Source organism: Periplaneta americana, chromosome 15 (genome assembly GCF_040183065.1).
Source record: "Periplaneta americana isolate PAMFEO1 chromosome 15, P.americana_PAMFEO1_priV1, whole genome shotgun sequence".
Classification (NCBI taxonomy): domain Eukaryota; kingdom Metazoa; phylum Arthropoda; class Insecta; order Blattodea; family Blattidae; genus Periplaneta; species Periplaneta americana.
Window position 1 is genome coordinate 31,821,457 of NC_091131.1, and position 25,804 is coordinate 31,847,260.

Here is a 25,804-nt window from a genome sequence, read left to right on the forward strand (position 1 = left end):
ATTGCACAACAATGAGGAATATGAGCTGCAGCTGAACAAAACAATATGAGTGATGGCCTAGCAGCAGCAGCAGCAGCAGAATACGAGCTTGAGTTGCAGCTGAACAAAACAAAATGGCGTAACAGCAGGAATGTGAAGTCTCAGCTTAACAAAACATATGCACAAACTATTTGAATTCCTTGTTCATTCTGGACTTGTTTCATTAATGTGAGTTCAGTAGTTTACTTGCAATAAAGTTTTGTAACATCTCAAATATTTATGAAACACGGCGTATAATATGGCAATCAGGACAGAAGAAAATGTATGTCTTTCGTGGAAAAATCCTGTACATAGCAAAATCTATTAAAATATATTGTCTGAGTAAATTAATTTACATATCTTGGATACACATTATTTTTTTTCAGTGAGGTACATATCCCAAAGAATATTCTTGAATATACTAAATAATATAAATAATTAACAATATTTGAGATGGGCAGGGCATGTAGCACGTATGGGCGAATCCAGAAATGCATATAGAGTGTTAGTTGGGAGACCGGAGGGAAAAAGACCTTTAGGGAGGCCGAGACATAGATGGGAGGATAATATTAAAATGGATTTGAGGGAGGTGGGGTATGATGATAGAGACTGGATTAATCTTGCACAGGATAGGGACTGCTGGCGGGCTTATGTGAGGGCGGCAATGAACCTTCGGGTTCCTTGAAAGCCATTTGTAAGTAAGTAAGTATAAGTTAATGAAATTTTCCATGATATGACAATGATATATTAGAGCTCGTCCATGTAAGACCTTGGAAATATTTGTACTTTGTGACAGTAGTGAATCATGGATATTAAGGAAGAAAAATGGAACCAGAACAACAGCTACTGAAATGAAGTTTAAGAGATACAAATCAGAATATGCCAAATGGAATCAGAAACGTAATAAAAATGTAACTACAATTAGAGCCTGTTGTGACAGCAAAAGTGGCATCAACTATAAAATACAAGGAAGGGAGTTGGTAAGATAACTATACTATTTCATGGAATAGCCATATAACAACAAAAACAAAATGACTATTACATAAGAAAATATTTTAAAGTATAACTACATATGATTCAGAAGATTTAGCAGGATGGAAAATTTCTAAAAGAACTGCAGATTGCATGCATGCCGTAGAAATGGAATCTGGAGAAGAAGTTGTAGTGTCTCTAAGTTTCACATACTGAATAATGTGATTCGACAATATTAATGAAGGTAGAAGAGACTGTTGTTGACTCCATAGAAACCAAGAGACTGCAGTGGTGTGGTTATCTGCAGAGAATGGAGGAAGATAAATTCCGAAAGAGGATTTGGTATTATACATCTCTAAACAAGCTGAAGAAAGGCTTGAAAAGAAAAAAAAACAAGCAGAAAACGGCACTAGCTGTAAAAAAAACCTGCAGTAGTGGTAAGTGAAAACCATAATGCTGGACAACAGAGGATTAATGAACCCATGAAGGAATACAAGTGACATGTATTGTACAACTTATTGATATTGCATGATGTATTATGTATTTCATATTTTTAAACTCTCTCCGTAATGCTAGTGATAAAAAATATAGAGTACCTATTGTCATTTAAAAACTTAAATGTGACCTTGTTATTTCAGAAGTGATTAACAAAAACTTGTGTTTCTTGTTATATGCTGTTTTTTATAGCATGCAGATGCTTTCGTGAAACATTTTCAAATCTAAAGAAAATATTTTAGATGACTATTGCACTTTTTACTACGTCATACTATTTTCGACCAATAAAACAGTACGGAACAACGTGTTTCAACCAATCATGGCTGCTTATCCTACAAATTTTATCACCTTCCTAGCATTTGGTTTTTATTATCTCCATAGCATTTGTTTATTTTTATCACCTCCCTAGCATTTGTTTCTTTGTTTGCCAACATTCTGCTTTCAATAATTGTACCTTTTAAAATGATTCATGTTTATTTCATCATCCTTAATTAAAACTTTTCCATCATTTACCTTCTTTGTATTATTTAAGTTATGTTACAGCTTCTGTTGTATGAGATTATGGACAGTCACGTATCAGAGATTGTTTAATATATTGATAATTGGAATGCAACTATTTTAATAAAAATGAAACTGAATCAACAAAGTCTTCTTGACTAGTAATCATATATAGACTTCAATGAAGATTGTATAGTTGCCACAACTGGTAACAAGAGAACGGCTAATCATAACATACTACTGCCATCTAGTGTAATATTTATAATGGTGAGATGGTACAAAAAGACATTTGAAGACAGTTTAGTATTGTCGTAAGTAATTTAATATTTTATTGTATTAGAGTACTTTATTTCTTCTAATCTTTATATACTTTCTTCTAATCGTGTAATAGTCACTTAAATCCCACTAGAGTTTTGATTCTCTCTAGATAAAACGAAACCTCAACTACTTATATATAAAGACTGCCACTTAAAAATCATTAAAAAACACGTTTTTTATTTATAGTACCAGGGTAAATAAAAAATGCATAAAAAAGTTGTTCCTTGCACCAAAAATAAAAGTTCAATTATGCAGTAAAGACATAAGTACTTAAGCAATATTCTGAAGTCATTCCGATTTTAGTATTGAGAGCTAATCTTTTATATCGTTAAAAGTTTCTTAATGTAGGATAGGTTTAAATAAACATGTTACATTGCAACATTTTAATGACTATAGATGCAGAATATGTACACCCATTGGGCGACCTTCAGAGCTTTGAGAATGAATGGCTGGAGGTGGAAGTGAAGCACCCTGGAGGTTGGAGACAGAGTGGGGCCACATCGCCATCAAGTGAAACCCAGTCTTCTTCAGGTCCTATTCCCAAGTTCCTATGCGCTACTCTAGATGAAATATGTCAAGAGGCTGGTGATGGAGACAGGGAGTGGACAGGTGCGTCGAACAGTAATAAGCATGTTAACATAATCATCATCATCATAAAAAAGGGACGGAAAAAAGAGGTAAAAAAGCTGTAAGTGAGATGGCTTTATTGTTGAGGAGGTAAATAGAGAATGATCAAAATGATGCTTATAATATATGATGATGATGATGATATGTTAGGATTATCATGATTATAAAAAAAAATCTCTTGAAATGTTTACGTAATTTAATAATATACAGTGAAACCTGTTCAAGACAGAAGTGACATGGTCCTAATTTTTTTTCCGTTGTGGACAGGTTTCCGTATTATTCAGGTGTGACATTAAAATGGAATATTTTGTCATTCATATACATGGAAAACAAAATGGCATACCGCAAACTGCAAGAAGTACAAAATATTCCATTTAACACTCATCACATTAAATCAGCTTTCTGTCGCTTATTACGTTGGTGAATCATCTTGATTAAAATCTCATTTTCTGTAGAAATATTATCGTAACTCACTCATTAGTCATTAAACATTACTAAATTTACTAATCTCATTCTATTTAATATCTAACACTATACTCTAATACTGTACTGCATATCACTGCACATTATTAATTAATTGGACTAGGAGCCGTCTAATAGAAGCCTTCAATTCTGGTTTATTTAATTTCTTTCCCAGTTCAATAGCTTGCTTTGCAGAACAGATCCAGAAATTGGCTTGTTCTTTGAAAGGTCATGAAGAACCCACTCCCACAACAGTTCACTTATTTCCACATAAACAGTTGCTTTTTGGTTCCTTTTGTATTACTAATATTGGCTACATGTCACTCACTCATTATTATCTTTATTTTTTAAAGTGTTACACCTGAGTTTTCCACAACTGTACTTCAATATTATTTCACATAGACTTTGTTTCTAATTTTCCTTTATCTCGATAACTTTTACTTCATCACTTAATGTTAATGCCACATTTTATGCAACTTTTTTTTTTACCTGGAAATCACTACACTTGCGCTCTGTTTAGCTACGACAGTATACGAGTACGAAGCATTGAAAATCTTTGAAGGGACTCGTCTGCCTAGTCAACGGGGTAATAAAATTTATGATCGACAGGCCAACACACCCTCGTACTCTCTAGAATTTTGCAAAGAAAACTTGTTTTTATCTTAGTGACCTACATATTTCGTATATTCCTTGAAATTACACGCTGTTTCAAAATATAGTTACAAAATATAATGTGTCCAAAATATTGTTTCCGTTTTGAACAGTAGCAGACAGTTTCCGTTTCGGTGTTGGACAGTTTCCGTTTTATTCAGGAAAAATTACACATAATACATACAAATTTCGCCAGGACCAATAAATTGTTCCGAAATAGACAGGATTCCAGATTATTCAGGTTCCGATTTGAACGGGTACAGTCAAATGAAACCTGTTTGAGCCAATTTACAAGTTTATTTATTTATTAAGTTACTTACATAAAAATATGATAGATATAGAGAGATCAATATCTAAGCATACATACATGCAGTAGATTTGTTTAGAAAAAGTATTCTTAGGCATTTACATACGTGTCCCATTGTGTGAGGAGGTGTGAGATATTTTTAGCTGGATATATGAATGCAGTATGTTTCCTTAGAAGAAGTGTCCATAGGTATTCACACAGGTGTCTCATTGTATCGGGAGGCGTCGGGTACATGAACGCAATAGGTTTCCTTACAGGAGGTTTCCATAAGTATTCACACAGGTATCCAATTGTGTGAGAAATTTCATCATCTGTACCCCTTTCAGAGCTTTCTTTAAGGATCCAAACAAGTGAAAGAAAATGATGAACACTAGCCATTTTAACAGTTGCTGACGTCTAGACACTTCCTGTGAATAGAACTGAAGTGTTCTTGACTGCTCTATATAAAGCGACAATCATGCCGCATACAATATCATGTGATCATACTTCAAGGATAACAGGATACGTGAGATGGGGTGAATGAGTTTCATTTGAACATTCTTCACACTTACTTACTTATAAATCGCTTTTACAGGACCCAGAGGTTCATTGCCGCCCTCACATAAGCCCACCATCGCTCCCTATCCTGAGCAAGATTAATCCAGTCCCAAGCATCATATCCCACCTTCCTCAAATCCATTTTAATATTATCCTCCATCTACGTCTCCGCCTTCCCAAAGGTCTTTTTTCTTCCGGCCTTCCAACTAACACTCTATATGCATTTCTGAATTCACCCTTATGTACTGCATGCCCTGCCCATCTCAAATGCTTGGATTTAATGTTCCTAATTATGTTAGGTAAAGAATACAATACATGCTGTTCTGCATTGTGTAACTTTCTCCATTCTCCTGTAACTTCATCCCTCTTAGCCCCAAATATTTTCTTAAGCAAATTATTCTCAAACACCCTTAACTTCTGTTCCTCTCTCAATGTGAGAGTTCAAGTTTCACAACCATACAAAACAACCAGTGATATAGCTATTTATAAATTCTTTCAGCTTTTCTGAGAGCAGACTATATGACAAAAGCTTCTCTACCAAATAATAACAGGCATTTCCCATATTTATTCTGCTTTTAATTTCCGCTTGAGTGTTATTTATATTTGTTGTTGTTGCTCAAAAGTATTTGAATTTTTCCACTCCTTCAAAGGATAAATTTCCTATTTTTATATTGCCATTTCGTACTATGTTCTGGTCACGAGACATAACATATACTTAGTCTTTTGTTCGTATTTCTGTGAATTTTTTATAATTGAACAGTCAACTGCAAGAATGATGGATGTCATTTGGAATACATTTTGCAGGAGAAGCAATTGAAAGTTTGAAATGCTTAGCGCTCAAAGCTTAACTGTGATTTTCCGTTCATTACTGGACAATGACTATCAGTGTTAATACCATATAACTCTCTATGTACATTCTATATGTCTTAAGCTATGCATTGACAGTCTTGGTTCATTTTCGACAAGAAAGTGACATCCATCATTCTTGCAGTGGAACCTTCAATTGTAATTTTTCATGTTACAGTTCCATTATACAAGCACACCCATCTTGAAATTGATATCAACACGAAGAGTGATAGAATAGAATGGGGCCATGCACGCTACCAGTCCCTGTACAGACCTGACAGAGCATTTGAGCTCGTTGTGCAATGGGTGACAGCATCAGGAACTATCGTAGCTGAACTGGTAAACACATTTAATTATACTGGCATACTTAGTTTATTCTGTTAAAACGTTGTGGTTATATGTGTTGTATTATTTTGTAGGTTATGGGTTGGTCGAGAAAAGCGCAGACTTGTGGCCTATTGATGATCCCTATTCCAGCTGATCCACTAGCTTTACCCTTCACTCACAAATCTGATCCTCTGAGAGGTCCAATATTTATACCTCTAGACACAGAGTGCCTCATGGGAAACAAGAGCTACCTCTTTGAAGGTAAGTACTATTGTTTAGCAGGAACATACTTCGCTGAAGATTATTACAGATCATCATCATCATCATTAAGGAGCAGATTCCTATGTAATTAAATATTCTTTTTGCGTGTGATAAAACACAATTAACAAAGTTAAAAATTCCGAACATGAAGTTTCAAATTTAAAACCCGAATTTTATTTCACATAAAAACACATATTTTCACAAAAAAAATTACGTAAATACATATTTTAAGGAAATCTGTTATAAACACATAAATCTTGGAGGTTTTTTACTTAAATAATTTTTTACAAGAAATTTGAAATATTTTAAATCTAAATCAATTATATCACTCAGAAGTGCGTTATCTTTTTTAAGAATTCTTGGTTACTTCGTGTTTCTAAGCGCTGTGTGGTGTATCCGTGATCCATTTTCGTAACAGTATTGCCTCGAGTTCTAAGAACTGCTAGGCAGCATATCAATGTTATAAATTAACATGGACAAGAAGGAAAGATCTTGCAACACAATTAGGAATGTTTATTGTTGCTGAAGATGATTTCATTCCACGTTTTGTTTGTGAAACACAACAGATAAGAGCACAGGTATGAACATTATTTAATTTAAACAAATCTCTCGCCTCTCGCTCATGTCTATCAAATAAGGCAATATATATTATCTTGTTTTGATTTCCCTGTTATCAGGCTTCATCAGTCGATATCCTTGAAGATATACTGAAAGATGGTTGTTTAAAAAACGATTTGGCTTTCCTATTATCAAATCTAAGCTTTTTGTGTGACACCATAAAAAAACTCGAAATATCCAAAAACCTGTTGTCTGAAACAGGGAGGTGCGTGTCATGGAAATTAAATTAGACTCGCTACCAGGTTCAGAAGCACAATTACTAAGGGACAAATTCCAGAATGTGTTTGGGAAAAATAGTGGATATAAAAAAATGTGTAAAGTTGCTCAAGTATTGGAGAGTGTGCCTGTAGGTGAAATTGACGATGTTTGTGTTTGTGACATTCCTCTCTCTTTAAATATGCACGTCTGACGTCCTGTGATGTGGAAAGATCGTTTTCACAGTATAAGTCGTTCAGAGATAATCGGCATGCATTTGAGATGGAGAATTCATTTGGAGATGACCTTTGTTGTTCACTGCAATTCTCGGCCAACTACTAGCACTCAAGTGTGGTTGGTGAGTACCTAGTAACAATTTTTTTCGAGCTAAGTAAGGTATTTTTGTCATATTTTAAAAAATATATATATATTTTTTTATTTTTAGCAAATATTTTCGTACTTTTTAGCGCATAAAAAATAAATATATTTAAATTTTTTAGCACATAAAAAGCCACTCCCTAATCATCATCGTCCTAACAAGTATTGGGCGTTACGATCTCAAGCCATCTCTTTAAAGGTCTTCCTAGTGTTCTCTTCCCTCTTGGACAGTAGGTAGAAATGTGACGAGGAATGCGAGTCCTTTCCATGCGGTGAACATGTTGCTGCCAGTTAGTTCTAGATTGAAGATATTATCTTCATCCCTTTCTTTCCTTTTATTCTTGCTTTCTGTTCTACCTTTCATCCCTTTAATTCTTACTTCAATTTCTTTTCTCCCTTTCATTTTTTCTTGTTTTTCCATTCTTTCAAAAAAAAAAAAAAACTCCAAAAGGAAATAACATTTCAGTGGATACCTAGTCATTGTGGTATACCTGGAAACGAGAAAGTCGATAATATTGCAAAACAGGCAACATATTTGCAACCAAGACCACTTCAAGTGATATCTCTATCCAGTGCCTTTGCTTCAGTAAGTCTCATTTTATAAACCTATGGATCAACAATTGGCTCTCTTCTGACAAAGGAACAATTTTACAGAAGAAACCAAATGACCTGGAAACGTACAAAAACTTGCCCAGACATGTTCAAACATTTTTAACAAGAGCCAGAACAGGTCACATTGTCACACAATTATTGTATCTACACCGATTTCATCTTTCTGATAATCCTACTTGTTTGTGGTGTAATAATCATGATGAAGATCTGGAACACATTCTTCTATACTGTCCATCCATAAACCACAAAAGAAGTAAATTAAAATCATCAGTACCAGTTGCAGAATACATAGCCCTGCAGTATATAATATGGACTACACCTCAACTTTGGCTACTAGCAACAGGCATCTATGATGAACACCGATCAAGATACCCCTCATTTCTCGTGAAAAACAAAAACTGAATAGACTACAGTGGACCTTATGTTGTCAGCAAACAGCTGGATACATTAAGAAGATTGATTGATTCTTTCCTTTTTCTTTTGTTCCCATTGCTGCATTCTTCCATTTCTCTTTCCTTCCCTTTGTTCCATTCTTCTAGTTTTCTTCACTTCCCGTTGTTCACTTCTTACATTTTTCTTTCCTTCCTTTTGCTCTGTTCTTCCATTTTTCGTTCCTTCCCTTTGTTCTGCTCTTCCATTTCTCTTTTCTTACTCTTGTTCTGTTTTTCCATTGCCCTTTTTTCTCCTTTCTTTTCCTTTGCTCCATTCTTCCATTTTTCTATTTCTCCATTCTTTCCATTTCCTTTGTTCCTTTCTTCCATAATCTACATGTTCTCCTTCCTTTCATTCCTCTCTGTCCTGTATTCTCTTTTCTTCTCTCTTCATTTTTCTCACTTCCGCATTTATTTTCATCCATTCTCTCCCTTCTTTATTTTCTTTTCACGCACTTTAATCTTCTCTTCCTTTCTTTCTTTCTTCTTTTCTGTTCATGCCATCCATTTCGTTCTCATATTGAAGTTATTCTATTGGTAGAATGACAGACTGAAAGAACCTGAGTTCAACTCCAGATGAAGGAAAGATTTCTCATCTCGTCATAACTTCCAAAATAGGTCCACAGTTCTCATGCTTCTACAAAATTAAGTATTGGGTCTAACTAGAGCACCACACCATCTTCTCTTAGAGCTCAGCTAACGGTAGAATGTCCATTTCTTACTTTCTTCCTCTTCTTCATTTGTCCTTTCAAAATTTATCTGGAAAGATCTCATTCAATTCCTGTTCTACCACGTAAATCTGCTGTAATGTTCAGACTCTTTACTGCTCATGATTGTGTGGGTAAACATTTACATTGAATTGGCATCCTGTCTGCTTCAAATTGTGTATTCTGTTCTCAAGAAGAAGAAATGGATATGAATCATTTAACATACTGAGAAGCACTTCAAAAAGATAAAAGTCTTATATCTAATTTGGAATTTGGTGTATCAAATCTAGAACAAATTTATAAACAAACATTGCTGATTTACTTCCATAAAAACCATAATAAATTTAAATTTGATCCTCACGAATACCATACGAGACAAAACTACAGTTTCTTTCTAAATACTCCGAAATGCCACACAACTGCTGGATTAAAACACAGCAGAAATTTTGGACCCAAAATATATAATGCATTAATTAGAGCTTACACTGAGCTAAGTACATTTAACACACATAGATTTAAGAAACAAATCAGATTAATTATTTAATTGTTTAAGCTAATTGAGTTAAAAATTGATACTCTAATATTTATGTATTTTTGTATTTTCTATTTGTATATAGACCCTGTTATTACATGCTGTATGTATTTTACCATTTATTAATGTTATTGTGCTCAATGAACTCTCTTAATTTTATGATATATTTTGTATAACTGATCTGAACTGCGCCCGAGCACGAGCTTCTGCTCTTTCGGGCTGCAATGCCTAATGTAGCTCAAGTGTAAAGTATTAAATAAATAAATAAATACTGGGAAGCAAGAGAGAAAATAACTCACTTGTTAAATCAAGAGCATTAGATATCTACCTACCTCATTTCACTTTTCATTTCCTTTCTTTCTACCTCTTCCTCTTTTTTTCTTCTTCTCACTGCTGTGTCTTTGTTCTCTTGCCTCTCTTTCCTTCCTTACTGGTAAGGAAGTTGAAGCAGATTTTCTCAGACTATTCCCATTTCGTATAATGTAATTCTATTAAATCTCTATTATAATTTCATTGTCACTGCCACATGAGGATGTGTCCAACGTTTTCAACCAGTACTATGTATCAAGCAGCACACACTAGTGTTAACCATCTGAGAGTGTCTTTCTTTCTGGTTCAAGAATTCCCGGAAGAGTCGTGGGACCATCGTTTGTTCCTGTTCCAAGAGGCGATCGTAGAGCGTTTTGGGTTCATGCGCTGCACTGTGGAGAGCTCCAGTGTCAGCTCACCCACGTCTGGCAATAACAACAACACCAGCACCATGGCGCACCAGATGCAGTATGTGCATCTGACTGGGAACATGTTCATCCTGATCCCATCACAGCCTTGCCAGGTCTGTTGTGTTCATAGTGCTTTTTGTTAGTTGAAGAGATTCGCGAATTCAAACTCCAAAGGCTTACTCATATCTTCCTTCAGAAGAGAATGAAGACATAGGCCCTGTGTCATGTATTTTCAGTTAGTAATATTACTCTGAGAGAGTAAGATTGAGCTGTGGGTAATTGTGCGTATTCATTTATTTATTACTTTTAATTGGTTTATTTTATGATGTTCTATCAAGTGCAATGGTTATCTGGTGTCTTAATGAAATGAAGATTATAATGCCAGCGAAATGAGTCTAGTGTCCAGCGCTGAAAGTTATCCAGCATTTGCTGTTAATGGGTTGAGTAAAACTCCCGGATGAAATATCAGCCATGTAACTTGTCCTGAACAATATTTGAACCCAGACCCACTTGTTTCATGTCAGACATACTAATTGTTACTCCATAGTGGTGGAAATTTATTTATTAGTTTATTATTTACTGTACTTCTTAATGTACAGTCCCATGTGAATCAATTGGAACAGAACAATAACACAATATTTTATACATCTTGATTACACAACTTTTAACAATATATCACTTTGGAAAACGTATTATGTGTCTTTCCGTGTTAAATTTTATATTACCTTGTTAACATGTTTCAACCTGCTATTGGCCATCTTCAGAACTGGTTGTTGCTGGTCTTGGCGCCTTTTATTTTGTTTCCTGTGGGGGTGTGTTTGTGTAGTGTAATGTAGAGTCAAAAAGTGTATGTTCTGAAATTGAGTTGTGTGTTGAGAATTTCGTTTGGATCTGTTTTTGTGTGTGTGTGTGTATATTTCGTATTGTTCTAGTGTGTTTAGTTTCTGGCTTTTTGGTTAAAATTACAACATCACATACAGAACAAATAATACACTACAAAAACATCTCAACACACAAACAACACAAACAAATAAATACAACCACACAAGTGTATACAAACTCAAATGGAACACCTGCAACAAATTCTACATAGGACAGAAACACTTCCATATATGCAGAACACATCACAAATGCTAACCATACCTACAGAGACATCAACACAGACATGGAAATTCTACACATCCAACCAAAAAACCAGAAACTAAACACACTAGAACAGTACGAAATATACAGACACACAAAAACACATCCAAACGAAATTCTCAACACACAACTCAATTTCAGAACACACACACTCTTTGACTCCACATTACACTACACAAACACACCCCTACAGGAAACAAAACAAAAGGTGCCAAGAAAGGTGCCAAGACCAGCAACAACCAGTTCTGAAGATGGCCAATAGCAGGCTGAAACATGTTAACAGGGTAATATAAAATTTAACACGTGAAAGACACATAATACGTTTTCGGAAACAATATTTTACATATTTTCATGCATTTATTCATCAATTATTTATATTTATCCTTCTTAATAGTAAATATCCTCCTTTCTATTTTATAAGCTCCATTACATGATTTGGCACTGACTCAACAAGCTTGGAACATACATTTTTCAGTATATATCATCACGAAGCCACACTCAAAAAAAGATACTGTTATGAGTTCTTTTGTGGGACAGTCAAAGTGTACAAGTCCCTTTTTGCAAATAGCCCACATATTTTCTATGGGATTAATGTCAGGAGAATTCCCTGGCCATTCAAGCACACGAACATTGTTATCACTGAAGATTTCTTCACTTCCTTTGAAGAGTGGCAAGGAGCTAAATCTGGCTGAAAAATTCCACCACCATTCGGAAACCTTTTCTGCAGTTCATGAACAGCTCTCTCCAGTACTCCGATGTACTGGTCACTTTTCTTCATGCCTTCAACAGGAATTAAAGGTCCTGCCTTTCATAGGTGAAACACCCCCAAAACATCTTCTTGATGTGGTTTTTTACAGTCTGCTGCAAATGTGCTGAAGTTGGAGGCTTATTATTTGCTTGGCACACAGACTGAATCCTCTGTCCTTGCATTTCGAAGTGACTCTCATCAGAGAAAAAACTTTTTGCCAGTCTTGTATTGTTCAACTCTGATGAGCACACACCCACAAGAGGCGTTTCTTGTGGATTTCTTGTGTAGGAGTTTGTTTCTTCACAGGTTTTCGGACTTTCCTTCCTGCTACTAAAAATCTACGACGAACATTAGATGTGTGTAGATTCACTCCGCTTCCCCCAATTCACGAGCTAAGTCCACAGCAGTGAATCTGGAGTTTACTGTGCTTTTTTAAAGAAGAAAGCAGTCATCACTTGGTGTAGTTTTTTTTTCCTGCCGCAGTTCCCCTTTTTCTTTGGTGTAAAGGAGCCAGATTGTTTGTGCTGTTGAATAATTCTATGTACAGTGGCTACACAAACACAAAATTTTCTAGCTATATCTCTCTTTGCGTCAGAAGTATTTTGTGCTAATGCCAGAATCGCACTTCATTTCCTGGGAGTCTTATCCTTTGAAGAACGAAATTTACAAATCTCAAAAGAGAATTATGAAACTAGACCACATACAAATAAATGCACATTTGAACTGAAAGAACTGTTACACACAACAATTACATTTGAATCAACAAGCAACAATGGACAGAGAACACAAGATTTTACTGTAAATACATTGGTGGCAATTCTTTGGGAAAATGAAGAAAAAATTACCTTGTTCGGATTAATTTGCACGGGGCAGTATATTGAACTTATTCATTTATTTGTGTACTGTATTTAATTTTTTTTTGTATTCATCCTCTTATTCATTCCACCTATGCGTTAATTACTAATTTGTTTTTAATACAGTATTTACACTTTTGCTCATTTGTTCAACTGTTTGGAGCTGCATTCAAGTTCAGGTGAAGTCGGCATTTTTTTATCTTTTCAAACTCCCAGAAGATTTCGTGTTCTGCTCAGCCTCGTACGTATGATGAAAGAGTAATGGAACGGAGAAAAATTCTCTCCGGTGTCGGGATTTGAACCCGGGTTTTCAGCTCTACGTGCTGATGCTTTATCCACTAAGCCACACTGGATACCCAACCCGGCGTCGGACAGAATCGTCTCAGTTTAAGTTCCAACTCTTGGGTTCCCTCTAGTGGCCGCCCTCTGCACTACGTCATAGATGTGTATGAACGTAGAACTGAAGTCCACACATGTGCTGAGGTGCACTCGTTATGAGTGACTAGTTGGCCGGGATCCGACGGAATAAGCGCCGTCTTAAATCACGAAGTCATTTACACATATCATATATATTATTTTAATGTACCGAAGTACATATGATATTTCCATGCAGATATTCTGCGTCATCATACGATGAAAGAGTAATGGAACGGAGAAAAATTCTCTCTGGCACCGGGATTTGAACCTGGGTTTTCAGCTCTATGTGCTGATGCTTTATCCACTAAGCCACACCGGATACCCACCCCGGCGTCGGACAGAATGATGATTTAAGACTGCACTTATTCCGTCGGATCCCGGCCAACTAGTCACTCATAACGAGTGCACCTCAGCACATGTGTGGACTTCAGTCCTATGTTCATAGACATCTATGACGTAGTGCAGAGGGTGGCCACTAGAGGGAACCCAAGAGTTGGAACTTAAACTGAGACGATTCTGTCCGACGCCAGGGTGGGTATCCGGTGTGGCTTAGTGGATAAAGCATCAGCACGTAGAGCTGAAAACCCGGGTTCAAATCCCGGCGCCGGAGAGAATTTTTCTCCGTTCCATTACTCTTTCATCGTATGATGACGCAGAATATCTGCATGGAAATATCATATGTACTTCGGTACATTAAAATAATATATACTCGTACGTATGTTTAATTTCATGCCTTCTATTAAATCAGAAAATTAGGAATTCTGGAAACAGTTCATTTCTGACATCAATATTTTATTCCAGAGACAACACCATCGTAACTCACTGTCACATGGTGTACGATCTGGGTTTGGAAGCAGACAATTGGGGATCCAGAATCCACGCAGATACCCTGTACATTCAGATGCCCTGTCGAGTCCCCATGAAGAGTACATCACGAGGCATGTTAGTGGGAAGAATAAGGATGACTATGGGCAAGACAGGAGGGTAAGAATCATTCTTATGTTTGCGGAATATTTCATCTTTCTTCCTGAAGAGGAAATTTCCAAAAATTGTTCTGTATTCCTTACAAATTCCCAATAATTGTTTTATATTCCTTAAATCATAAACTATCATCCTAGACACATCTGAACAAAAGATTGGCTCTTAAATCAAAATGGATTGTGTAATTTTTATTGACAATGTTGGTCACACAGCACATCTGAACACAAATGTCTTGTAACAAACCTGCTGTGATGAAGTATCATACCACATTGTAGAAGGATTTACTTACTTACAAATGGCTTTGAAGGAACCCGGATTTCATTACAGCCCTTAATAAGCCTGCCATCGGTCCCTATCCTGAACAAGATTAATCCAGTCCCTCCCATCTACGTCTCGGGCTCCCCAAAGATCTTTTTCTTTTATGCATTTTTGGTTCACCCATACGTGCTACATGCCCTGCCCATCTCAAATGTCTGGATTTAATGTTCCTAATTATGTCAGGTGATGAATACAATCCGTGCAGTTATTCGTTGTATAACTTTCTCCATTCTCCTGTAACTTCATCCTTCTCAGCTCAAAATATTTTATTAAGCACCTTATTCTGGAATACCCTTAACCTCTGCTCCTCTCTCAAAGTGAGAGTCTAAGTTTCATAACCATACAGAACAACCGGTAATATAACTGTTTTATTAATTCTAACTTTCAGTTTTTTTGAAAGCAGTCTGGATTACAAAAGCTTCTCTCACCGAATAATATAGTCTTTTTCATTAATATTTTAAATTAATTTTGTTGATCAATTTTTAATTGTTTATATTTCAGTAGCAATTCATGTTACATAATTGCACATACCTTGTACAGTGATGTTCGAATAATAATGACTACTGTTTGATAAATGGATTTTATTTAATACACACTCTTCTCGTGTACACTATTTTTAACAGTGAAATATTTAATCTTAGTTACTTTTATATGTAAGCAATGCTTCTTTATGGAATTTTAATAGTCAAAAGTCCATGAAATTTTGATCCTGGGATAGCCCTCTTGAACCTTGCAGTCCCTAAACAATGGTTAAAATTTAATTAGGTAATAATTTGTGGCCTGTGTTATTTTCTCTAATTCTTTGTAATTTAATTTTTAGATGGGATTTCTATGGTCTTGGAACCACATGGTGAGCAGGCGTTGGAAATCTTCATCAAATCCTGCTACAGGCGACGAAATATTCCAAACTAAAATCCTGAAGGATTTCCGTGAGTTCTGTGCCAATAATGACAACCGACTCAAACTATTTTGGGACTCATGTTGGGCTCTCAGGGAACAAAGTTCCTAGAGTTATTTTTTTTGTTTTATCTTTGTTACATGAAGGTAATTTGTTATGTTCCTATAATCATTCCTGCCTTTTATTATTTTCGAACAGCTCATAACTACATTCATTTAATTTGTGTGTATCCTATATTTATTGGAATTCAGAGTTTCCAGGTCTCATGAACATGCTGGAAATTGCATTTATTTTGTGGTCCTTACAATATTTTATGTTTCAAGATTGGTTCCTACAATCGGAGTTATCTTGATCTGGAATTGATTACGCTTATGCATTCACTGTCCTTTAATTCTTGCATTATAGAGTAAACCATTCTGTTAACAAACACCAGGCTAGGCTTAAGTTGCATTTCATATTCCCATGTTCGTCTCTTAAGAATACTTTTAAAATGAATAATATTTTAACGAATTTCTCTATAAGGTATCGTGGTAGCTGTTATTAAAATAGTTTGTTTCTCTCCTTAGAATCAATTGTTACAATTAATATTTTTAATTTATAGGTCTTTAAAAAAGAAAACATCTGTATTTGCATTGATATCTGAACCTTGTATAAGGATTCAGTAATCAGATATTGATAAATCTGCCAAAACGCCACAAAACCGAATTTTAAAACCTGAAATTTAGATTTAAACAATAAATGACATACTGTCCAGTTCCGAAGTCTGTATCTGTAGCTCAGTTATGACGTTACATAGTGTCAAGCATAATTGGGTGCATCATTTTTTTTTTTTTTCAATTTTTTTTAATCAGTCAGTATGATTTATTACAAAAATACATATTAAATACATTACAAATACATTTAAAAACTGTTACATACATGAAACAATAATGAACATATATTAAATATTTTTAAAAAATTTAACTAAATGAATTTACCCCTGTATGAGCAGTGCTTGTGGTCGGGAGTTGAAAATTGAAATCTATTTTAGTACTTACAGATACCATTAATGCATAAAACGTGCATTGTCATTTTCAAAACTACGCAACTGCTTGCAACCAGACCACATACCAGTAATGACGATTGCTTCACCCATAGTACACACTGGATAGCTTTTGGTAATAAAATATGTCTATATTATACCTTCTTATCAAGTCCCAGAAACTCTAAATTCAGATAATCAATGTTTTGTGAGGACCATGTTTCTCACCACAAACGACTTTTAGGCATGTTGGTTCTGTGACAGGCTGTGTTGGCAGCACTGAGTTGAAGATAGATCAAATCTTTGAAATGTTGTGAACTACTTACATAGGTACTTCAATAGAAATGAAACAATCCAAGCCACATTTCTTCTGAATACTATCTGGTTCTAAGTTCTGTATCTTCATCTCATTCATGACATGAGATCTCAGATTTTACCAAGAAGACTTGAAGAATGGAGATGAATGGCTAATCGTGCAATGGGGTGCTTCTTGCAAATACTACTGATGCAAGAACACCTGTATTTGTCAGTGTATAAGACACACCACAAAAATTGAAAGAAATTTTCTAGAAAAAACTCAAATTTAAAGAAAAATATAACTAATGTTAAGAATTATTCACTAACCTTAGAAGCCTTCAAATTCATTCCCAAGTCCACACCTTTGGAGTAATGGTTAGCACGTCTGGCTGCGAAACCAGGTGGCCCGGGTTCGATTCCTGGTCGGGACAAGTTACCTGGTTGAGGTTTTTTCTGGGGTTTTCCCTCAACCCAATAAGAGCAAATGCTGGGTAACTTTCGGTGTTGGACCCCGGATTCATTTCACCGGCATTATCACCTTCATCTCATTCAGACGCTAAATAACCTGAGCTGTTGATAAAGCGTCGTAAAATAACCTACTAAAATAAAAATAAAAAATTCATTCCCATTGCTGTAATCGGAAGTTTCTTCTTCATTAGATCCATTGAACTTGCTGTTAGAACAAGAATCTTCATCTTCAGCTTCACAGAGAAGATGATCCTCACTTCCATCTATAGCATTGTTGATACCACACTTCAAAAAAGACTTCACAACAGTGTTCTCACTAACCTTGAACCAGGATATTTTGACTTATTCACAAATTTAAGTGAGTGTAGGCTGTTTAAGCAGCTGATGCTCCATCATTAACTTATTCCACTCTTCTCTCATGAACACTTTAAATGGTTTGATTAAAAAAAACATCAAGAGGCTGTAGTTGTGAAGTTAGTCTTCCTGGTATGACAGCATTTTAAGATCTTGAAAGGTAGAGTGCAGGCAACTATGAAAAATAATGGTATATAGTAGTATCTATTGCCCAGGTAGTTGGAAGTTCTCCATTTGCCTTCTAGCTTCCCAGTATAATTTAGAGTCCGAATCCATAAGATTTGATGGCAAAGCTGGACATTTTCGTAGATGTTCTTTCAAAGATAATGGTACATTTAGACCTATACTAATGTGTCTATTTTTTTTTTTACTGTGTACATTTTTTATTGAATTATCGGCTTCTGTTTTTATGTGATTCATATTTGATTCTAACAACATTAATTTGTATTCCACTATGTTTATTTTTATTTTATGAGGTAAATTTTTATGTAACTACCTCTTTTGATCTCATTATGTACCTAAATTGTATCAGTATGTAATTACTTAATTCCGATCCAGTTGTATGTTCAACTATGTAAGCCAGTTTTAATCCTGGTTGAGTGTAAGAGAAGGTCTTATGGCCTTAGCTCTGCCAGGTTAAATAAAGCCATTATTATTATTATTATTATTACATTCGTTGTATAAGATGCAGCCTAATTTTAAGGCCTACTTTGAGAACAAAAAAGTGCATCTTATACACCGACAAATATGGTAATCTTACTGTTCAGATTATTTCGGTCAAGTGTTCAGAACAGCAGCTGCCCTCATGATCGTTATCAGAAACTCTTTTGCTAATAACTATCTGTCTGAAATAAGATATCTCATCTTGTTCGGAATATTTCTTTTCTAGCATTTCCACTTGTCTCCAGAATCACTCAATGTTCTCTTGAAAGGAATAGTAGGTCAGCTATTTACATTACTTATTCAGATTAACCATCTTTTCTTTCACCCACACAACATAGATTCTCCTCTTTGGGGATAATAAAACTCAAAAACTGTACAGCAGACTCATTTTTCTGTGTCAAAGAACTCAGAACTGGACAGTATAATCACAGATTTAGGAAAAATTAAAATGTGTTAACTTCAAAATATTCTGATTCTGTCTCTAAACTATGAGGTAATTTAGTATATTCATGAACAATGGAGTCTTCTACTGATTTTATTGATATAAGTTTAAAAAATATCTTTTCTCTTTAATCATTTTTATTTGCAAGGGAATGATACATTGTATTTTATTATAAAAAGCCTCTTCTGATTTTATTCATATGTAAGAAATGTTTACAGATGTGCTCATAATTGTGTTCAAAGGGATGAAGTGCTGTTAAACTGATATCCATTGCCTTGAAGTGAGTTGTGACAGGAGGTATTTGGTAAGTACCTGGTCATGAAACAGTGGACATGCAGCTAAGATGTACAGACTAGCAGTAAGACTGAATTTAAATGTATGCATTTGTACTTCACATTGTTACTTACTGTATTATAGCTGTTTTATATCCAAGCACCCAAAATTCCAGTAACTATATGGAAATATGCAGCAATGTAGAAGACATTTATAATGGAAATGTCCCATACTAGTCCGTGATCAAATTGTTTTTGGAGGGACTCATGTAGTAATAACTTAATTGATTGTAAATCTGGGATGTGGTAATTCTGAACGACATATCTTTTCTTCCATGTTTACGTATTTTATTATGGAAGAGTAATAGCATGAATTTGTTTATGACATCAGATATACTGTTCAAATGAAAATAAATTTGAATATATTAATGTGAGAAGCAGTGCTCAAAATGGAAATTTAAAATTTCCAATACAATTTTTAAAATATATAGATTATACTATTAAAAAAAAGTATCTATGCAAAAGCACAAACGTATAATGAAAAATAATTATATATATCAATGTACATTACAGTTTCAGACAATTAGGTTAAGATTCCTTTATTGACTGAGCTTGAAGTCTCGCATGCTATATTACTCTGAATTCAAACTTTAAGAAAACACATCCTGTGGCTAAATAAGTTATAGACTTTGACTCTGTACCTTTCCTGTTACTTCCATTTCAGTAGTCAGAATTACCAACCTGCTCATTTTTCTCGTAAAACTACCAAAATCTCACATGCAGTACTGATATAGTGAGTTATCTTAATTATGTAATTTTCTTGTTTTTCTTATTTTAATCTTTCTTGATTAATAAAAATCTACAATGAGAATCAAAATTCTGTCCTTAATAAATTAATAAATTTTTGATATTACAAAAATGTTCACATACAATATAGGCCTACTGGTCCATTTCGAGCACTGCAGAGAAGTTCAGTAATAATGTGCTGGACTTTACAACCAGCTGAATATGTATGCACAATGTCAGAATTGTCACATAAAATGTTAAGTGGTAAGATGCAATATATTCTACTGTAGAAGTGCTTTGAAGGAAGGAACAAGGAAAGAACAAAAAAATGATAGTTTATACTGAAATAGGTATATTTTTACAAATTCTGTTGATTAAGCAGTGCATACCTAGCCTACCTCGAATACACACTGCTGTTAAAGAGAGATTTGTTAGTATAACTATTACAATAGTAGAACTAACCAGAAGTGATAGATGACAGTTGGCTACAGGTCATCTTCTTTTACCAAGCTTACAATACCCCATGAAAGGTACTATACAGGGGGGTTAAAAATCACTTTCTCCAAACACTTCCTTACATTTAATTACATTCAATTTACATTTGACTAGTCCACACCTGTGGAGTAACAGCTAGTGCATCTGGCTGCGAAACCAGATGGTCCGGGTTCAAATCCCGGTCAGGGCAAGTTAACTGGTTGAGGTTTTTTCTGGGGTTTTCCCTCAACCCAATATGAGCAAATGCTGGGTAACTATCAGTGTTGGACCCCGAACTCATTTCACCGGAATTATCACCTTTACTTCATCCAGACACTAATTAACCTGAGATGTTGATACAGCGTCATAAAATAACCTCCTACTACTACATTTGACTACACTCTTTTATAGATTTTGTTCATTACACAATGTATTCTTACTGTGCTTCCACCAACGTTGCAACAAAAACACGTTGTTCTGTGGATAATTTGCGATTCATTGAAAGAAACTAGCAGTTATTGCATAGAGACACAATCCAACACAATAAAACAAAACAACAACAACAATAACATGACATGACATCGGAAAAACAGTTGACGCACGAACATGGTTGTCAACCCACCATCTATTAGTTTATTCAAGTTATGATATCTGTATATGTATAGAAGTATGAAACCTAAGAACGAATATTGGGGAAAGCAACTTTTTACCCACCTTGTATTTATTATCATTTCTTGTGTGGAACTATATTAGAGTGACCATATATTTTATATTATAATGTCCTGGCTGTCCCATCAGTTTGACTAAAATTACATTTTTTCCAGTTCATAGTACACAACATAGCTCTCAACACAGACATCATGCATAGTGTGGCCTGCCAAAGTGGTGTGCAACTTGAAAATGGGTCACAGTCCTGCTATCTATCAGCAATATGCAGAACCCGAATCACACAAGTGAAGTGGGTAGGCATTGGATACATACACACATTTTTTCCTGTTTTTGTTTTCCTTCTGTACACCATACTTGAATATAAGTTTATATTTTCAATGCAAAAAAATTCGTAAAGATTCTGGAGTACTTTCATTTCTAAAAATATGATCTTGCAAACAATAGTATGTAATATGCATGTGTTAAGTGCGTAACAGAATCTCGGAAATAGAAAAGATTCGACTTCGTGTTGTCTTTTATAACCTTTCCCACTGCCTGCTTGAAGACATCCGTTGGCTGCTTATACTGCCTTCTCATAAGACCATTCTAACAGTGCTTTCGCTGAAATGGTAGGTGGCAGCACCAAATACACTATGGTCTTCGTCAGTTTTTTAAAAACGAAAATAATAACTTATCCTTACAAGTTCCATAAAATGTTCTAAAAAAAAAGTAATTTTTAAATAAAAAAGCCGCCCTAAATAAGGGTTCGAATAGATCAGCCTACTAATCGATTCATAAAGAATAATCATGAAAACCAATTGTGTGACAATTTGAAAGGAAAAAGAAAACATTAAGATAAATTATATGAAAACAGGAAATCATTTACAATAAAAGTTTGTTGGGTACAAATGATTACTAATTTAATGTAATTTAATTTAATTTAATGTAATTTAAGTAGTTAATTTTCAATTTTAATTTGAAAACTGATTTTAATTGTCACATAGCAGCTTTTGTAACTCATTGTATAGAAAAAATTGTAGCTAGATAGCAACTCCAACGGTCAGTGAAGTCACTTGTGGATATAGGCATAATATATATGTCACATTACATGTTTGATCATTGAATGAGCAGGCAGTATAAGCAGCTATCGGATGCATGGATGCGTTCAAGTAGGCGATGAGTTAAATAAAATGGAAAACACGTTGCTTTGTTATTTTACTTAGCAATGTGTTATGAAGCATTTTATAAGAAATTATTACCATAGCAACAATACAGCTAATGTCATCAATCATAAGGAATAAAATTCTTCGCTGATATAACAGATTTAATAGGCCTAATTGAATTTATAGATTTATTTTCTTCTAATTTTCGGCAAATAACAAACAAAGTAGGTAAAGTATTATATACATTAATTCATGGGGTCTTAGATCATGACCGGGTAATAAAGCTCACTTCTGTACGTCGTTATATAATATACTATTAATTCAGTGCTGTGAATAAAGCCATTGTTTAGGTTGCTAAGGACGATGAAATAAAAACCAGTTTAGATACCAGTCATTGATAAATAAATAAATAATCTTTTGTGTGACATCACTTTAAGCATTTCTCTGACAGGCGTGGATAGTAACATTTTAATTTGTTATCAGTGTAGTTTTAGTGTATCATTTATTTCTGTATTATTGCGTCAACTGGCAACTGATTTTCCATAGCTGCAACAGTTTTTGCAAGTCTCCTTTTACTCTTTGGCTTCACAGAATACATATATTTGTAATACATTATTTTGTTTTCTGATACGTTGGAAGCCATTGTGAATATTTTAAACACATTTGCACAAAACGTGATATACTATCTCTAAGTTCCAAGCTACATATTTATTAAGAATATTAAGCTTATGGCAGAAAAACATTGAAAAATTATGAAAATGATTACGAGGACATCGAGATGGTTAAGACCGGCCTTGCATCCATCTATCACTTATGGCTAGTTCTACAATTATAGTATGTTTTGTTTCATTAAAATACATCATTTTAAATTTTAGTTTGAAAATCGTAAATGAATGCTTCCTTTCGCCCCCCCCCCCTCCTCCCATTTTCTACCTACAGTCAATATTCTCAAGAGAAGTAGTTAAGAATATATTGCCAATAATATTAACTGAATGGAAAAGTGACTTTTTAAAAATAAAATCTTCTTTTTTCTTGTTTTATGAAGGCTTTGTGGATGTGAGTACCTGGATTTAAAACTTTAGTTACTTGTTTATGTACCTATATTAATTTAAATGTTATTTTAACAGTGTTTTACGTTTTGCATTTATTAAATAAATATTTTTAGATTTAATTCAATAATATGTCATCTGTTTCTGATTCTTTTCCATCTTAAGATTTTTTTATTTTCCTAACTCGTTTAAATACTTACAGTATCTAGTCATTTCCTTCTAACACATACTAGAATCTCTTCGGCATAAAAATTTTTTCTTGTTCAACTTCTGATTGGGCCATTTTTATCTGTCTGTGTAATTCCATGACACAAACTAAACATCACTTTCTTCTGACAATATTACATCACATGAGTAACCAGATGATGTCGGAATTTATATAAGTAATCGTGTGTTAATTTTCTTAATTCTTATAATATTTCTTAACAACAGAGTAAAACCAAAGAAATGAAATGAAGAGATTCGAGAATATTTTCATCACAGAATTATCGTTTGCTGGTGAAATACTATGAAATAAACTACATAAATATATTTTGAAACAATGTGTATAACCCTAAATAGATTCACATAGAATTATGAATGCAGAGCAAAGAGTTCTGATTGCGATTTGTACTAGTATGCATTGTAATCTGGTATGTGAAACTTACAACTATGAGACATATTGAGCAATGATTCTTTAGGCATCCTGCCATTATCCATCCTCTTTACGTGCTTTATACAATTCAATCTTTAGTCCTGAATGTTCAGGATGCAAATAGGATATAATTATATAACTTAATAAAATGGACTATTGAAGTATAACAAAAATGGCTTACATTTTGTTACTTGTAAGTTGCAAGAAATGTCTAATCAGTACATTAGATTTGGAATGGTTCAGTAATTATAGTTTTTAAAACTGAATAACTGGATCTAAGACAATTCGTCCCCAACTTTATGTCCCCGAACAATTAGGTCCAGGGAATTGGTTCCCAAAACGTTTGGTCCCAGATGAAAATGGTTCCCGAAACTTTTGATCCAAGTTGAAATTGGTTCCCAAAACGTTTGGTCCCAGATGAAATTGGTTCCCAAAACTTTTGATCCAAGTTGAAATTGGTTCCCAAAATGTTTGGTCCCAGATGAAATTGGTTCCCAAAACTTTTGATCCAAGTTGAAATTGGTTCCCAAAACGTTTGGTCCCAGATGAAAATGGTTCCCAAAACTTTTGATCCAAGTTGAAATTGGTTCCCAAACCTTTTTATCTCAGTTGGTTCCAAAGATAGTGCATACCAAGAGTTATTTGTTCCCAATTACATACTTTTAATAACTTAATTACTTTACATAATTTCACTTTATTGCCAATTATTTGGTTATGTACTTCAATGGTTGCCAGCGATATTATGTCTAGTGGCCCGCAGGTAGTACAACACTTCGTCGACTTCTTTATAAGTGGGACATTGTCCAACACCCTGCCCCTATGTGTGTTTTCGTGAACATATACTTTTTTTTTTTGGGCCGGTGAATGGCCGCCCTCTGTCCGGTCAATTTTAATGTCGATTTCAGTGACTTCCTCCTGAAGGCGGCTGGGGAAACCGAAGGGTAGAGATGAGGGAGAGGGTGAAAAATGCAATGAACACTGATTTTAAACTTCTCCCTCAATATCAAAATTGACTTGTTTATCTACAACATTCAACATTGCTTCTTCAAAGACATTGTTGCTATGTATCTGGTCCAAATATGAAGCCTGGACTGAACAGAATTTGTTAAGTTACTGAATAGTCCAGGCACGAATTTGTTATGGGAGCAAATTTTCCAGGAACGAATTTGTTTTGGAACCGAGGTAGTTGTGGGACCGATTTTCGGGGATGAATTGTCTGGATCCTGAATAGGATCAACTAACATTTAATATTCATTACATATTAGAAAAACACATTTTGCTCCAATAGATATGGTATAAGGAGCGCAGGGAGGTAAAAATCTCAGTATTTTCATAACCTTAATATTAGATAGAAATAAACTTTCAGTATCATGCTCCAGTTGTATTGATCACTTTATGGTATAATATCTAAAGACTCGGACATTGGAATAACTACAGTAAAACTTGGTTATAGCGACCTCGTTTTGTGCGACATCTCGCCTATAATGTCAAATATTCTGTGGTCCCAACTATTTCCCCATAAGACATATGCTTTCCTACCTTGCTTAATACGACAAATGCATATGCGTCTACCTCGCATATAACGTCATTTTCAACCTCAGTTTGGAATAAGATTTTCTAAGAACCAAAGTATTTTAAGAAATATTTTGTTGAAATCTAACCC

At 34.6% G+C, this 25,804-nt stretch overlaps 2 protein-coding genes across 4 annotated transcripts in view; one reads left to right on the forward strand and one right to left on the reverse strand.

Annotated features, from left to right (window-relative positions):
* The window catches only part of Iml1 (GATOR complex protein Iml1), a 105,589-nt gene extending 81,036 nt beyond the window's left edge, over nt 1-24,553 (forward strand). For all 3 annotated transcript variants that reach the window (XM_069846908.1, XM_069846909.1, XM_069846910.1), the window contains 6 exons: nt 2,698-2,910; nt 5,910-6,070; nt 6,151-6,319; nt 10,413-10,624; nt 14,475-14,657; nt 15,793-24,553. In XM_069846908.1, the coding sequence (XP_069703009.1) occupies nt 2,698-2,910; nt 5,910-6,070; nt 6,151-6,319; nt 10,413-10,624; nt 14,475-14,657; nt 15,793-15,981 (1,127 nt within the window). In that variant the 3' untranslated portion in view covers nt 15,982-24,553. The remainder of the gene's footprint in view (nt 1-2,697; nt 2,911-5,909; nt 6,071-6,150; nt 6,320-10,412; nt 10,625-14,474; nt 14,658-15,792) is intronic.
* Argl (Argininosuccinate lyase) overlaps nt 1-25,804 on the reverse strand; it is a 60,249-nt gene that overhangs the window by 4,911 nt on the left and 29,534 nt on the right. The gene's annotated exons all lie outside the window — the stretch shown is intronic.